Source organism: Oryza glaberrima, chromosome 10 (genome assembly GCF_000147395.1).
Source record: "Oryza glaberrima chromosome 10, OglaRS2, whole genome shotgun sequence".
In the NCBI taxonomy this organism is placed as follows: Eukaryota; Viridiplantae; Streptophyta; class Magnoliopsida; order Poales; family Poaceae; genus Oryza; species Oryza glaberrima.
This window is the reverse complement of record NC_068335.1, coordinates 9,459,072-9,476,984: the sequence shown is the minus strand read 5'-3', so window position 1 is coordinate 9,476,984 and position 17,913 is coordinate 9,459,072. Positions and strand designations below refer to the sequence as shown.

At 43.2% G+C, this 17,913-nt stretch overlaps 1 protein-coding gene across 1 annotated transcript; it reads right to left on the bottom strand.

The window, feature by feature from the left end:
• Positions 1-13,019: 13,019 nt before the first annotated feature.
• On the bottom strand, positions 13,020-16,486 carry LOC127753075 (probable LRR receptor-like serine/threonine-protein kinase At3g47570). The gene is made up of 2 exons (XM_052278531.1): positions 13,753-16,486; positions 13,020-13,517 (listed from the first exon to the last, which is right to left on the bottom strand). The coding sequence occupies exons 1-2, from the start codon at positions 16,484-16,486 to the stop codon at positions 13,150-13,152; spliced, it is 3,102 nt and encodes a 1,033-aa protein (XP_052134491.1). The 3' UTR covers positions 13,020-13,149.
• Positions 16,487-17,913: the final 1,427 nt, after the last annotated feature.

Sequence of the window (17,913 nt, the reverse complement as noted above, 5' to 3'; positions counted from 1 at the left end):
TTTCCAGTATGACTAAAATATATTTGAAAGTCACTTTTCAGGTTATTAGGAATATGGAAAAAGATGTGCTCCTTAGCCAAACATAACATTAGTAAAAGAAAGTGTAATTTTCATATTTTCCAAAAATATTGAAAGATTACACACTCGTTTCTTTTTTTTTTAGAACTCACACTCGTTTCTTCAACCGTGTAACCACGTCATATGGGCACAACCACAAGCAGATACAACGATTGATATGCACAGCCATTACAGATATAAATAATACTAACTGGTCCTTTTAAGACATCACTGGTGATGACACGTTAGAAGATGCGAGGATTTTTAAGTCGTCATCTACGTTACAAATTAAATATCACAAAATTACAAATTTGTATAAATTGGAGTACTCCCTCCTTCTCAAAATATAATAATTTTTGGTTGGATGCGACATATCTTAGTACTGTCTAAATTCATAGTACTAGAATATATATGTCCCATCCAACTAAAAAATACTATATATATATATATATATATTAGTTATATTAGGACAAAGAAAGTAACAGTCTTACTATAAACACATTTAAGCACTCCTACTAGGACGTTGCCGCATAAACCGCTCGTGCCACGAATTACCCACAACCATCGAGCCCCACGAAAACGCTATGGCCATCACTGATCATCATCCGGAGACTGCCACAAGCCCACAACACCGCCAGCCGGGAGACTCGAACGCCTCGTGCAAACTAATTTGGCGCACAAACATAATTCTTTTAGCATTTATAGTTACAACCAATCAAACCTAAAACTTGATATATAAACATACAACATCATTATCCACAAGTAACATTATTTATCAAAACTCATACAAATATTTATAACATCATCTACATTTTATTAAACCCTACAAATCTATATATTATAAGCATATCCAATCATCACCTCTCATACCATTTTCACAATATTTGAACATATGTATCTATTACTCTTATAATACATAACATTTTATTCACATATTCTACAACAAAGCATGAGGTGAGGTTCATTTAGTTTGTCTCCGAATTAGTACAAACAAAAACCTGATTTTTCATCAATTCTTTTCCACTTTTCACTTTTTGCGATACAAATCTTCACCAACAATCTAATATTTCATCTATAATATCCAATACGGTCTACTAAATTTATCTCTAGTTTTATTTGATGTTAATAGCTAATATATACATTTCTTACTACTATCTAGATTGTTATAAAATAAATTAAAATTACTAATTTCATATTTAAAATGCGCGTAGTATTTATATTTACTCGTACATACGACGACTGTACCGGCTACCGGATTTTGTAACGCAGGGATGTAAAAAGAAATATAAAAGTACTCTCTCTCTCTCTCATTGCCATTTGCCACTATGCCTGCCATAGTTGATTCTTTTCTGCCCACCGGCCTCAAAAGATGCAAGGCTCTCTCCCTGATCTCTTCTCTCTCTCTGGTGCATGATCGATCACATGAGCGGTCAAAGAATGTGACATTGACTCTCCCTCCCCCACTTTCCTCTCTCTCTATATAATCTATCTATCATTCACTGCAACTACGTGTTGTACGTAGTTAGTTTAATAATCAAGGTTTTGTCCGCTGTTAAAATTAATAGATGAGAGAGAGGGGGATGGATGAAGAGAGGTTTCCTGTCTAGGTATCACGTCACATGCTACCAATGCTGCCTTCGACAATTATCTTTAGAGAACCAAAGCATTTGGTTTCTGCACCAAAAACAGACACTCACGGGGCTAGCCGGCCGATAAGTTACTTGACTTAAAACAAGTTAATTGGTAGAAAATCCAGGATAAATTAATAGGTATCAAACAATGCTAGAAAAATGATTTTAGTAGACGATATGCTTTTTACTTTGTAGGTGAGTTTTTTTTCTTTTGCACCATACATCCACATGCAATATGAGGGATGGGGGGGGGGGGGTGGGGGGCGAAATGGCTGTCCACCTATTAAGATACATCTTCTCAGGCGGACGGTATAAGGTGTATCTTCGTAGGCAGCTTAAGCCGTCCACCTGAACAAATATTGTATTATCCTAGGCGGATGTCTTAAAGCTACACCTGTGAAGTTATATTTTCGTAGACTGCACCTTATGCTGTCTGCCCTGTATAATTCACACAAAGTTGGTCTCTCCAATAACAAGCAAAATATAGGGGGAGGTTTTGAACTCAAAATTTTCGGTGGATTTTTCTTCAGTGGTTAGATCCATACATTTCCTCTCTTCTTATGATTTTCTTTTATTTTTGTAGGTATTAATTGTGATGGATCTATGCATGAAAAATAGTGAAAGCACCATGTGCAATTTTTTTTCTTTTATGCTTTTCTATGCTATGATTGTGATGGATCTATGTATACACCTTGATGCCATGTTGTTCTATCATTCCCTTGTGGTTAAATGTGATGCTTTCATTAGCAAAATTATATGTATAATATTGCCCACTTCCCAATCACCTAGATCTAGATAGGAGAGAGAGAGAGAGAATATGTATTTTCCCCACTCACCACATAGTAGAAAAACTATATCTATGTTATATTTATAGATCACCATCCCCTAATTATTTATATTTTTCATTCCCATAGTAAGCAAAGTTAAGTTTGTTTATAAATATGTAATTTTTTCAGAAAATTTAGTTTTTTTAATATAATTGTAAACGCAATATTTTTAGAGATATGGACAGAAAATGGCCATGAAATATAATTGATACGTTGATTTTTGAAGGGCTACATGAAATGGATCCATCATGGCGAGCGACAAGTGGATCCTGATGACAAAGAAGATCGGCTGGATGTCAATCACACATGGAGGATGCTGATGGTGATAGTTGTGGTGATAATATCATTGAGTTAGAGGAAATGCTACATTGTGTAGAACCTGAGGTGCTAATGGGGTCAGCTAGGGGTTTAGACAATTTTGAAGCTTTACAGAAGGCAACGAAGGATCTTGTGTACGATGAGCCAAAGAGTTGTGACAGGGAGTTCTCAACATTATGATCAGTGCTTGAACTTATAAGGTTGAAGGCCATATATGGTTGGTCTGATAGTAGTTTCAATAACTTACTACATTGAAAATGATGCTACCAAAGCCTAACTCATTACCTTCCAACACATGTCAAGCGAAAAAATTCATCTATCCCTTTTCTCTTGGTCTAGAAAAGATTCATGCGTGTGTGAATCATTACATCCTATACATGAAAGAGTACACTTCGTTGGATAAATGCCCATTATGTAGTGCTAGCCGGTAGAAATCAACTAACAACACTACCCTAGATGTTGATTTTTTTTTAAAAAAGAAGAGGCTGACTCATTCGAGGAAAACAAGGAAAAACCCCCCAGCTGGTGATGTGGTACCTTTCTATGAAAGATCACATTAAGTGTTTGTACTCAAACACCCGAGATGCAGAACTAATGAGTTGGTATTAAGAAGGGCACAAGAAAGATAGGATGCTCCGACACCCAATGGATGCTCGTCATTGGAAAAACATAGGTGCACTGAACCTATAATTTGCTAAAAACCCACGAAATATTAGATTTGCACTGAGTATTGATGGAGTGAACCCTTAAAGAGACATGAGCAGCTCATATAGCACTTTGCCAGTTCTTCTGACCATATACATCTTCATACATGCTTTGTTATAAGTGAAAGTACGTTCTACTATGTGTCCTAATACAAGGCCCCCGGTAGCCTGGTATTGATATTGATGTATTTTTTGAACCATTGATGGAAGATATAGAACATCAGGTGATTTGTCTCCATGAAAGTTTATTTGATATCCGGTTATAATTCACACGACTGGCATGTCATGCTCATCGTGTTTCTCGCTATTCCTATAACACTACTACAAAATATCAAATAGGTGTCACCACTATAGGTGCCGGAAGTGCTAAAACCGGCACCTATAGGCCTTTTCCCACCTCCACGGGTTGAAATTGCAAAAAACCGGCACCTTTAAACAGTTATAGGTGTCGGTTCTAAATAAAAATCGGCACCTATTCTATATGTGTCGGTTTTTAATAAAAACAAGCACCTACGAATTGAGCCGAGCCAGTGGGAGCCGAGGCGGTGGGCCCCACCACGACGCGGGGAGGAGATAAGTCCGCTGCTAAGTCGCGCGAGGAGATAAGGCTCGCTCGGCTCTCGTTCTGTCTGCTCTCTCTCATTCTTTCTCGTCTTCTCTCAATCTTTCTCGTTCTCTCGCCAGTTGCCACTCTATCTCTTTTGCCGGCCTGGCAGAGCGGCGGAGGCAATGGCCCTGTGGCGCGCCCTTCCCTCCGCCAGATCTAGCCGGAGGGGAGGCAGTGGCGAGTGGGGGCGGCGTCAGCGGGCGGTGGCGGGGAGCGGGGCCATGGGGAGGCGGAGGTTGCGTCGGAGGCGGAGGCGGAGGCGGCCGCGCCCTCCCCTCTGCCAGATCCGGCCGGAGGGGAGGCGGTGGGTTCCCGCGGCCGGCGGCGTCCTCCCGTGGGCGGCGGCAGCGGCGGCCCGGCGGAGGCGGTAGGGCGGCAACCGCGCTCCCCTCCGCCTGATCTAGTGGCGGCGGCGCGACCTCGGCGGAAAGGCGGTGGACCTCGGCGGCTGCCGGTGGTGGTGGAGGAGGCTGGCGCAGGTGTTTGATTTTGATTCTGTTTTATTGTTTAATGGGTCTGTGATGTTGGATGTGTTCTTGATTTGGGTGATTGGGAACTTAATTTGCTGTTGGATGAATGGTGAAATGTGTTGATGGATGTGTTCTTGAATTTCGTTGTTGGATGAATGGTGAAATGTATTGATGGATGTGTTCTTGATTCTGATGATTGGGAGCTGCTCGATGCATCAGCTCAAAAATCGAGCCGATGCATCAAGCCGTTTTTTTTGGCTCGTGGAAACATCTTAGGTGCCGGTTGGAAACCCCACAACCGGCACCTACATTTGTTATCGGTGTCGGTTGTAAAACCGACACTAATGAAAATCTTATCTGTGCCGCCTTAGTGGTGCCGGTTGGGAAAACCGGCACCTAAGGGGGTTTCCCAACCGGCACCATTAAGCCTTTCCGTAGTAGTGTAAGGACCATTAAACCAGAACATATAAAGGTTGCTATCATAAAGTTGTGCTAGTTTAATGTAGTATCATAGAAGGTCATCAATCTTGAATAGTTAGCACTTCTTCATTCATGCTCACATGGGACCCAACGCGAACTTGAGATATGCTTCCCTCCCATCATATTTTAATATGATGGAGTACCTCATGGTTCATATAGTGTCTCAGATAATTATACTTGGCCCATTGTATCTACATCAAATATGGTCGTGCGAGCGTTACATAGCCATTTCAAAGGGCTACAGACAGAATCATGCCTACCCAAAGGGTTCAATGATTGAGGGGCAAAGTACAGAAGAGGTCATCGAGTGCTGTATCTAGGGGTGGGCACAATTTTCCCCAAAACCGCACACCGAACTGAACTGAAACAACGGTTTTCTAGGTGTTCGGAGTGACGTTCGGTTTTCTTTTTAACGTGCTTCGGTGATCGGTGTACGGTTCAGTTTCTGTTAGATTGAAACCGATAATACCATATAAACCGAGGTACTAGATTGTAACCTTATGTTGGCTCAGCAATTCAGGCCCAAGTCAGTTCAAGGCCCATACCAACTCAAGAGAGACAAGCAGATGCGATCCTGCCTTGGCGCATGCGCGTGCGCTAATTAAGCCATCAATCTCTCACCACTCGCCTAATTGTTTCCTTGCATATCTAAGCTAAATTGACTCCTAGTCATATGCACCACCTAATTATTTGGTAAAAACGAATAACCGATAAACCGAACCGAATGCGATCGGCTCTATCGGTCCAGTTTTATTTTTCCCCAATCTTTGTTCGGTAGTCATTTTCCAAAAACTGATCCATAGATAAACCTATCAAACCAAACCGATTAAACCGGAAAAACCGAACGCCCACCCCTAACTGTATCAATTACCTAAAAAATGAAAAGGTAATTGGAGTATCAATATCTCGACAAGAGGCAGATTGGCTAGGAGGGGGGTGAAGGGAAAGAAGAGATTCGTCAATCTAGTTCGAGAAGCTTACTATAACATTCTTCAACAGCTTGCTATACTTGAGCCATACATCGCAACACCTCAAAATCATGAAATGAGTGGATCATGAAAGAATACAAGCATTGCTTCACAGATTGGTTGGGAGAACTTAAATTACTGGATGGAGAAACCACTGATGAAATTACCATGAAATGGTTGTTATGTGGTCCATTAAGTACAGTCAATTCATGGCAAGGATATACCCGTTTTACATGAAAAGCTCAGGATAATAAGACCGTCACTTAAAACAGCGGAGTTCGATTGGAGGCAATGGATGCCTCGCAGCAAAAAAAAAAAAAAAACTTTAGATTCATTGAAAAAATCTGGGAAGTCGACTATGGTCTCATAATGCAAATCCCTTTGTTTAAGTGCAACTGGGTCAAACACCTAAGTGGTGTTTATGTTGACAAATACGGTTACTATTGTTGACCTCGACAATGTAGGTCACAAGGATGACCCGTGGGTACTCGCTGATCACGTGTCACATGTATTCCACGTAACGGACCCTAAGAATGTGAAAAAAAATAAATAGTTCTACCCGAAAAGTAAAAGATCTTGGGAATCGATGGGGTCGAAGATGTCAGAGATTATGATAGCATGCCCGTGTATGCTCAATTTCTAAATAAGATTAAACTTGTAGAAGCCACTACTGAGAATACCGTGAAGCCGTACATGTGAAAGGATGGAGTGAGGAAGAACGTTAGAGGATAACGTACGTATATGATTCCAATGATCATTGTATTTATGTCGCTAATGTTCTTATGGATTATTATGTAATAGTCATATATAAGGGCTATCTTCACTCATTTTGTTATTTATTTCAACAAGTTATGGATTTCCCAAATTATTAAAGTATAATCCACTCTGTTGTATTTTATTTGAACACAATATGGATTTACCATTTTTAGAGTAAATTTCACAAAACTACAGGTAATTTGACCAAATTATTACAACATTAAGATTTAACATGATGTATCCCAAAACTATATACTTAACTCTAAATTTTTCACAAAACTACAAGTTTAAGTAAAACATCACAAAACTACAAATTTAGTAACAAAGTCATCACAAAACTACAGGGTTACTATAAATTTAATCACAAAACTTTGATATGTATAACTCATACATGGCATTAGTGCCAAGGATTTAAACCCAAAAACTATACTTTTATGATAATTTTATTATTAAATCTATAGTTTTGCGATACTTACCCTTAAACTTATAGTTTTGTGATAAATTTATTGTTAAATCTGTAGTTTTGTGAAACATTAACTTAAATATGTAGTTTGTGATAATTTGATCGAACTATATGTAGTTTTATGAAATTTACTCATTTTTTATATAAGATTTTCCCCATCATTTTGGTATTTTTTTAAACAATTCATGGATTTTCTAGGAATAATAAAGGTATAATCTACTCTTAGTCTATTTTATTTGAACACAATATGGACTTACCACTTTATATAGGATTTTTCCTATCATTTTGGTATTCTTTTCACAATTTATGAATTTCCTATAAATTTTAAAGTTATTATGCACGATCTTGTTGTATTTTTTAATCCAACATAGACATTTTTTTAATAGGATTTCGCTCCACATTTTTGTATTTTATACGAATTCATGGATTTACTTAGTCACTGACAGGTGGACCCATCTTTATTTGTGACTTACTTTATTATCCCAAGTACTTTAAGCACAACTTTTCGTTTTTTATATTTGCATAAATTTTTTTTTAATAAGACGAGTCAAACAGTACAAGCAAAAAGTCAAAATCACTTATATTATGGGACGGAGGGAGTAGCTGCCTAGCCGCCCCATCCATCCATTAGCATGGTCTAATCATCTATCAGGTTGCTTCTGATCTCTTCCGTTTGAGCAGAATTCGTGCTTGCTCCTGTAGCTTTAGATCAACCTTCTAGATTCCTATGCGTGGAAGTATTATTTTTTTACAACTACCCTATCCTAATTATAAAACCGTGCGGTTACCACATCACGTGTGGTAAAGTGGGGTGACGGTAACCACTCTAAAAAGGGTTTGGGAAACCCTAGCTGTCGCCATGGTTGGAAGAGCTAGAGTTTGGACGACCGAGATGGCGGTGCGAGGTGGTTGGAGCCGGATAGAAGCGCTAGCTGGTGGGTGGTGTTCAAAAGCTGTTTGGCCACCTTCGAAACTACCCTTCTCATCGCCTGCTGCGGTGCTGCCTGTACGAAGAACGACATCTTGACCAAGTAGCACACGCGCCTGACCTCAGCTCGGCACTCCCCACCTCACCGCCGCGGCGCCATGCCCGGGTGGTGCACTGACATGTGCCGCTTGGATTCCGACGAGGTAAAGGCGAGCGCTGTATAGCAGCAGCGAGGTCATGTTGGCGTAGTCGTAGGGGAAAGCGTCGAACTGCACGGCATGCCCCTCCCCGCATCTGACATCGTTATCGCCGAGGGCATCACCACCCGCGTCTCCGCCGACTACTACTACTAAAGGTCCTGCTGTGTCACGTTCAGAAATTCACGAACCAGAATTTCTAAGCTGAATGTGTATTAAACCCCTGTCCAGGACCAGCCAGGGTACACAAACGATAATTGTTGACATACAGATCCACGTCTTACAAAAATATAAAAGATTACAAATGCAGCGGAAAAAGATAAAAGCGAGCTAAGCCTGAAGACTTGACTCCTGCAGCGAGGCGACTCCATTCCACAGGCATCCTTGACGGCAGCGACGAAACCAACTTCTTCGAGACATCTTCAACTGAGAAGGGTTTCAACTCTGTGTGGGGGAAAAGAGAGCAAGACTGAGTACTACCCATTGTACTCAGCAAATCATGCCAGAAGAGGAGGTATGATGCAGGATATATCCAAGGGAGGCTAAAGGTTCTTTTACATAAAGCTAGCATTTAAAAGCAATAGTTGAAAGCAGTAAAACAATGGTAGTAATTAATCCATATTAACCAATCACTGCTCAACGCTTCACCACGTTGAGACAGGCCCAAACCACCACTTGAACTAACCAGTTCCATTAGCTAACTAGGGGTGAGACTAATCACGGTGAATCTGGTCGACCGCCCATAACCGCGGGCACGGCTATTCGAATAGTTTTACTCTGATCAGAGGTGTACAACTGTACCCACAAGACACAACCCCACAACACATTTCCGTGCGCCGACATGCCACCATGATATACCGGAAAGAGGCCGTGACAGGACCCTTCGCATAACCCCCTCTAACCGATCGCACCACACCTCAGGGTTCGCCCCCGTCCCCAGCAGGCAACGGGCAGCCCCCCCTCTCATGCCACAGTGAATCCGGAAACCGATCAACCGAACACCCCGGCCGACCCAACTCCATCACGCCTACCCTCGCCTGGGTACGTCGGCTAGAGGAAAGCTACACTACAAGCCCAGCCGTTGCCCACGCTGGCTTGTGGTAAGCACGATAAATTCTTCCAGGGTTTCCCGCGAATCGGTCCTTAATCGCCATGGGCACAACTAGCAAAACTATGCACCCACAGCCCACCATGTAGTGTATTTTAATTAACTAACACCATTACGGTGGCTCTATTCCAAAGCTATGCCAGTAATCAAAGTCTATGCCTTAAGGTAATTCCCCCTCTGTGTACTAGTTGAACTAAGCATGGCTAAGCATTCCCTAAACCAACATCTAATCATTTTAATACCCAAGTTATCAATGGCATAAGGTAAACAAGATATGGCTGAGTAGTAGGACCCATCCCACATGATATTGTAAAACAATGCAACATTTAATAGAAATGTGGGACATTTATAAATTGGGTACAATATGATCAATCGTAATGCATGACTTGCCTTGCTCTCGCACTAATGAGACCACAGCAACGTCTTCGAGAAACCGCGGATCGACGAACATCTACGCGACAAACAAAGCACACAAGCAAAACATGCTATAAGTCTACTGAAACAGAGAACAAAACCATTTTTAATGGATTCTATGAATTTTTATGAATTTACTGAGACTTGAATGGACTTAAACAGAGCTCGGATGAATTAGATATGAATTTTAGAAGATTAAATGTGTTTTTACTATAAAAGAAAATGCCTTAATGGATTTTATTGCGCAATAAAGGTCCCTGCTGACATCATCAAGGGGGTTGGCGCCGACAGATGGGCCCCACTTGTCATAGACTCAAGGGCGCCGGTCTACTGTGGACCGAGTCCACGGGACCGCGGAGAGGAGCACCACGTGGCGCACACGTGGCGCCGACGTGGCGGCCATGTGGACGGCCACGCGGGCGGCAGCTGAACGGCCCCGATCTACCGAGCGGTAGATCGGACGGCTGTAGCGGCTCGCGGCTGGGCAGTGCACGGGTGGCTCAAGCCGGCCCGTGCATGGCGTGCGGCGGCACGGCACGGACACCGGCAGCGACCGGCGGCGCAAGACGGTGAGCGACGAGGAGCGGCGGTATGTGGCGACGCGGCGGCGCGACAGAGAGAGAGAGAGAGGGAGAGGAAGGGAGGGAGACCGATCCTCACCAAGGGGCTCGGCCGGCGCGGGGGAGGAGCGACGGTGAACGGCGACGACGAGCGACGGGAGAACGATGGCGACGGGCGGACGAGCTCCGGGACCACCTAGGGAACAAAATGAGAGGGATTAGAGGGAGAAGGGTGGTCCACGGCGAGCGGATTCGCCGGCCGAAGACGGCGGCAATGGTGGTGCTCACCGGAGCGCGAGGAGAATGGAGCTACGGCGACGATTTGCGTCAACCGAGTGTTGGACGGGGTAGCCCTCGCAACGGCGAAGCTAGTGGCGGTGGTTGCGCGGCGTGGCGACGACGCTAGCAGTGGCGGCGGGCGGCCGGAGAGTGGCGGCGACGGTGGCGCTAGGGGAGAGCGGCGCGGCGGTGATAGAGGGCTCAAGAGAGTGCGGCGACGAAAGGAAAAGGAGAGAGGGAGGTGCGGCGGTGCTTAAATAGGAGCGAGGGAGACGAGTCGTGGCCAGGAGGGGGCCCTATTGCGCCGGCGAAATGGGGAAGGTGGAGGAGGAGAGAGAGTGGGGTTGGGGATTTCAAATCCCCCGCCATTTGCGGGCGTGCGGGCTTGCGGGAGGCGTGGGGAAGGTGGGCGGCGACGTGGGTGCGGAGCACGGGCGGAGTGGGGCGCGGAGAGGCGGGAAGGCCACGGCGTGGTCGGCGGTTGCCTGCTTGGTGCGGCCGCGTGGGCGGCTGGGGGTGGAAGAAGGGGCCGACAGGTGGGCCCCACCTGTCGGTGAACCTCAGAGGGGAGGAAGGCGGCTCGGACTGGGCCATGGCCACGGGCCGGCCCAAGAAGGAGGGGGGGGGGCGCGCGCGCGGGAGGAGAGTTGGGCCGACGGCCCAACAAAGGAAAAAGGAAGAAAAAGAGAGAAAAAAGGAAAAGGGGAATTTTCCAGGGATCCAAATATTGCACATGCTCATTTTTAATTGGTTAAAATTATTTCCAAGGCTCTGAAAATTCCACTAAAAAATCCTGTTAGCATATTTTGACATGTAGAATCTAAGAAAAATTCCACATGTCGATTCCGATTATTATTTGCATTTATTAATTAAGGAATTAGCTCTAGGTTAAATTAAACTAATTTCTTTGGACGATTTATTTAATAAATTTTAAAGCAAGGAGGGGAACTTCAGAGCGTGACATGCTGTATCTTTTTATTGTTAACCAAATACTTGTTGACACATTGTTCCCATATTTTTTAAAAGTTTAAAATGTCACGTAGATGTCATGTTAGTTGAAACTACCGTTCAAACCATTTTAAAATCTTCATTGATTTTTAGGAGTTGAGGGCGGTTCTGGATGAATTTCAACGATAAATTGAGGGAAGCGAGTACGCAGCAACGGCCTCGCCCAAGGCCTCTGAGCGGCTTGGACTGGGCTATATCTAGGCCGGCCCGGCACGAACAGCCCAAATGTGCCATTCCGCCGTGCTCGGCCCGCACCCCTCACTCCGAGTCTCTGACAAGATAGCTCGATGGGCCTTGGGACAGCCCGTTTTGTCAAGAAGCACGATGGGCCTTGGTACGGTACGAAGTACAGATCAATGCAAAGGGGAAAAAGTACACCGAAGGTCCCTCAACTTGTCATCGAGTTACAAAATCGTCCCCTAACCGCAAAACTAGATGCCGGACGTCCCTCAACTAACAAAACCGTTTAGTTTAGATCCTCCGGTGATCTTGGCCCTGGTTTTATCCTACGTGGCGGCTGAGTCAGCGTGGGACCCACGTGGGCTCCACATGTCAGCATTACCACATCAGTCTTCTCTCTCTTTTCCTCTCTTCTCTCCCATCTTCATCTCTCTCCGTTCTCTCCGATTGCGACAGGCGACACGGCGCGTAGGTGACCGGCTGCCGGTGACCAGCCACGCGGCGAAGCGGCGGCGGGGGAAGGGGCGGTGCGCGGCCGGCCGGTGGAGGCGCGGCGCGCGGGCGGTCGGGGGCGGAGCGGCGACGCGGCGGCGGGGGAAGGGGCGGTCGGTGTACTTTTTCCATGCAAAGGAATCGCCATTTCATTTGCTTCACGTTGCATACGCATCAGAAATTTCTTCTAACTTCAAAGTAAGAAATAGCGTGACATTCTTCATCTAGCTAATGACGATTTCGCGAGATTGTACTGAACTACTGATCGCCTGACCTGGAGGCTGGAGCTTAACTTCCAATACTAAAAGGCTATGTTCAGAACAATTATCTACTCCTACAGTCCTACGTGACAGCTTGCTAACGGTATGTGACACCGGCAAAAATGCTCATACTTCTGGTTGGATGAGATATTGTAAGAAATTCTTATATTGTAAGAAATTCTTATATTTGAATGAGAAAGGTAATCGATCTATAATCTCTTCTACACCCCATGGAAACCTTTGCTGTTGGATGCATGCATGCTCAATGCGTCTTTCCTTTCTTGCTGCCATGTAATGTACAGTGATGCCGTGTTAATCATACCACACATTTCTGACTTTAAACATTAAATAGTTAATGTTCAAACATTTCATACGATTGATATAAAATATCGTCTACCATTCACTTATACAAATAACGTACCAAGTCTTGTATTACCGCCACTTACACTGAACAAAGATAAAATTCCTCGAATTTAGATTCGCATACCTCCTTTATGCCACTCAATTCTTTCACTACCTCATTCATTCTCATTCTCTGACTTGCAGAGTCCCTGCAACACGCTAAACCAATTCTTGAAATAGGAGCAATAAACCAATCTACAATATCTTGGGAATTTCCGTCCTGTGGTATTGCGTTGTCCATAATTTCCAACAAATTATCAGGATAGGCCATCTCAACATACTTTGGAAGACTCATATCATCATGAAACATTGTGTCAGTTGGTCTTCTACCAGTAAGCATTTCCAGCAGTAGAACACCGTAGCTGTATATGTCACCTTCTCTAGAAATTTCTGTCCCCATGCCATATTCTTCAGACCAACAAAAAAAAAAGGGAGAGGGTTAAATCAGTTTTGTAATGGACTGAATGCTACAAATCAATTATTGGTGCACTTTCAGACTAAACGAAAGATAACTATCTATGAACTGAGTTTACCAGTTCAGAACTGTAGAGGTAAAAATACCTAAAATAACTGGTGCAAACAAAACGGAGCAGGAACAGAAATTAAGACAGTAGAATTCGAATTACATCCTGTAGTTACATACCTGGTGCTAAGTACCCAATAGTGCCTTTAATTCCAACTGAGCTACTCTCACCCAAGCATTGGCCTTCTGCTTCTGCACTCATTATTCTTGCTAAACTGAAGTCACCAATATGTGCAGTCATATCCTTATCAAGAAGAACATTACTTGGTTTAATATCGCAGTGAGCAATGGAAGAACTAATGTGATGGTGAAGATACTCCAGTGCCTCTGCAACATCAAGAGCAATGTTTAATCTTTGCATCAAGCTTAGCTTCCCAGGTATGTAGGAAGTATTTTCTGTGCTTGGATGTAGCCATGTGTCAAGGTTTCCATTGGAGATAAACTCTAATACAAGTGCCTTAAATTCATCACCATTGTTGTCCAAGCTATCACAAACAGTGATAATCCTGACTAGGTTCCGATGTCGAATCCGTTTTAGGGCATTGCACTCGGACATGAAGCTCCTGGCTGCTCTGGTCTGATGGAGATCAAGAACCTTCACTGCTACAGTGATTACATTTGAACCACAAGTTAAGTTTCCTCTATATACACTACCAAAGCTTCCACGGCCGATCAAATTTTCCGCAGAGAATGAACCCGTTGCGACATTTAACTCATTATACGATATCCTCTGATACATCTCATCGATAAATTTGCTACCTTGATCTTGATTAACTTTGGATGACTTTTCCCTTAGCCTCTTGATGCAGTAGCATGTAGCAATGCAAACAATAACAAAGACGAATGCTCCCACAATCAGAAAGATCAAGATATGCACCACCGAACGATGCGCAGGCTTATCGGAAGATTGAAATGGGCATGGCGGGAAATGAAAGAACATAGGGCCTCCACATAGCATATCATTACTTACAAGTGATACAGCACTTGCATTAGAGAATATCCCCTTATCTGGCACCATACCAGATAGGTTATTGAATGAAAGGTTCAGATTCTTCAGAAGCTGGAAGTTCTCAAGGAATTCAGGGATGGGTCCTGCAAATTTGTTGTTAGAGAGATCCAACACTTCTAAGCCCCTAAGTTTATTGAGCTCTTTTGGGATTAGTCCGTGGAGGAGATTTGCTTGCAAGTATAAAAATTGCAATGCAAGGCAATTACCAAGGGTGCTTGGGATCTGACCAGACAATTTATTTGATGAGAGATCAATTATGCCAACATTGACCAAGTTCCCAATATACGGAGAAATGGGGCCACTTAATGCATTGTTTGAGAGATTAAGTGCTTCAGTCAGGGAAGAAATTCTGATAATCTCTTCTGGGATTTGCCCACTCAAAAGATTACTTGAAAGGTCCATAGAAGTTAACTTGCTTAGGTTGCCAATAGTTGCTGGAATTCTACCCTCAAGATAGTTACCAGACAGAAGAAGCTGATTTAGTTGTGTCATGTTGCCTATGGATGATGGAATCTCTCCCTGGAATCCATTTGAAAACAGAAGCAACTCATGGAGATTAGTGAGCTTTCCAATATCTGAAGGTATAGTGCCAGTGAAAAGGTTATCTGCAAACTCAAGGCTTGTGAGTTTGGCATACCTCCCTATTCCTTTAGGTAAAATCCCAGAAATTTGATTTCCTCCCAATCTAATGCTCTGGAGCTCTAGTGAGAGATTAGCAATTGTATTTGGCAAAATGCCTGACAGGTTATTCAGTTGAAGATTGATGTAGATTAGATTGCTGCAGTTAGCCAAGGATGTTAAAAATTCCCAATCCCTCGGCTCTGTAGCTTGAAGCTCATTGTTACCCACTTCAAATACTGTTAATTGGCCATTGATACCACTATTTGGTGGAATTCGGCCTCGGAATCTATTTCCGTGGAGGATGAATTTTTCAAGGACAGAGATGTTTGAAAAGGAGGCTGGAATTTGTCCTTCAAGTCTATTGTAGAAGGCAATAAAATACCTTAGATTGGGAAGTGTAAGGCCAATATCTGTAGGCAGAGAACCTGATATGTTGTTCGACCCAAGATTAAACACCTTAAGGGAGGACAAATTAAACAATGATGCAGGAATCTCACCTTCTAATCCGTTTCCAGATATAGTCAAAGCTTCAAGGTTTGTAAGCTGAGATATAGCCTCAGGAACACTGCCCCTCATCATATTACCCGCAATGTTAAAACTTTCTAGCGCGGTCAAATTGCCCAGCCATGATGGGATTTGTCCATGAACATAGTTATCAGCAATACTGAACATGGTGAGGGCAGTAAGATTTGCAAATGTAGATGGTACATAACCCGAGATATTGTTATGGCGAATATTCAGAACCTCAAGCTTTGACAGCTGACCAATGGATGGAGGGATCACACCAGACAAGAAATTGACACTCAAGTTGAGCCTCTGCAGTGCCAAGCATCTTGCAAGGCTAGGAGGGATCTCACCTTCAAGCTTGTTGTCTGACAGATCGAGCTCTCGGAGTCCGGTGAGGTTGCCAAGAAGAGGTGAGATGGTGCCAACGAGGCCAAGACCCTGCACGCGCAAAGAGACGACACGACGATGGCGCGCACCACTGGAGCACGTCACGCCTCTCCATGAGCAGAAGCCATTGGTGCCATCAGAGGTGCCATTGCTGACAACACTCCAGGAAGACAGTGCACCCGAATGATCCTTTGCTATGTGGGATCTGAATGATAGGAGAGCGTGGAGGTCATCACCGGCGTCGATGGAGCGGGAAGCCGGGGCGAGAAAGAGGAAGATGACAGTGGAGGTAAGAGCAAGCAGCTGGAGGAGCAAACGTGTGATCGCCATGGATGTGATGGGCAAAGAGAACTAAAAAAGGATGTGGAGATTTTGTTATGGTGGAGGCCATGCAGTCTTGAACGATCAGTTACTTCTAGTTTAACTTTTGCAATGGAATTTTCATCTCATCGATGACTAGTCAGTGGTCAGCAATGGCTGCTAGTACCCTCTATATGCAACGCCACGTTGCAAACTACTTCCTATAATATACTGATAGCATAGAAAGATTGTTGCTGTGCATCCATGTTTCTTTGACATCTCTGCAATGCAACCAACACATGGATACCTGGTAGCGTAAAGAAGTCGCTGCTGTGCTGACAACCTCGAGAAACATCTGAGAATAAACGCTGCTGTGCTGACAACCTCGAGAAACATCTGAGAATAAAAAATATTATCCCAATCTGATGCCCATGCTGACCAAATGTCACAAATTTCTTCCCCTGTTTATACCGGGTTGACTCTGCATCTGAGAAGCCTTCCTCCATATTCCCATTATCCCACCAAGAAGCAAATTAGTATCAGTAAGTAGGTGGGTAAAAGGCATTGATGAAATAATTTTTTTTGATTTGCGAACCAAGAGCAGATAAGAAAGTAGAAGATAATTTATTTTTGGGACAAAGTTTGAATTTCAGAAAATGATTTATTTTGAGATAGAGGGAGTACGCATCAAGGACCCAATAGCATCTCTAGCAGATGCTCCATCCGATCCTCCATCTAAGAAATAGTGGACGGAAGTAAAAAAATAACCTCGGGTGGATACGCCATCGGCTACGCAAAAAATAGCGCATTCACTAAATAGGTGAAAGGAATGCCAAATGACAAGCACCTTCCAGCAAAAATATAATAAAATATAGGATGATATAATATGGAGGATATAAAATAGATGATTTATTGGAGTGAAAAGAAGTACAGAAGAGAATATTTTTTAGACGACCATCCAAATGGGAATATGGAGGATGAAATTTGGATGAGCTCATAGGATGCTCTAAGGTCCCAGATATTTGTACTGAGAAAGTGAGGATTAAGGCCAAGTTTGGATAGTTTATCATATATTACTAAAACCCTTCTACTCTGAATCGATTCCGTGTGGGAAGAGATAAGTAGTAGTTTTCCATTTTACAAGATTGCATTTCAAAATTCAAAATATTTTGCTCCCAGAAATTTAAGGGAAAGAGCTCAGGCTGAAATTTGTTTGAATTTTAAAGGGTTCAAACCTAATTGTATAAATTCAGGAAAAAATTATATTAATTCAAGATAAACAATCTAGTTTTTGAATAAATTAAAACATCTCTAAACTTTATTTTTGTGCACATTTAACACTTTTCGCAACAAACCGATTAAAGTGTGGTTTTGGTTCGATTTGATGCAGCATGTATACTCGAAGTATAGAAAAAAAATCATACACTCTACCTTGAGAAAAAAAAAACACACTAGGG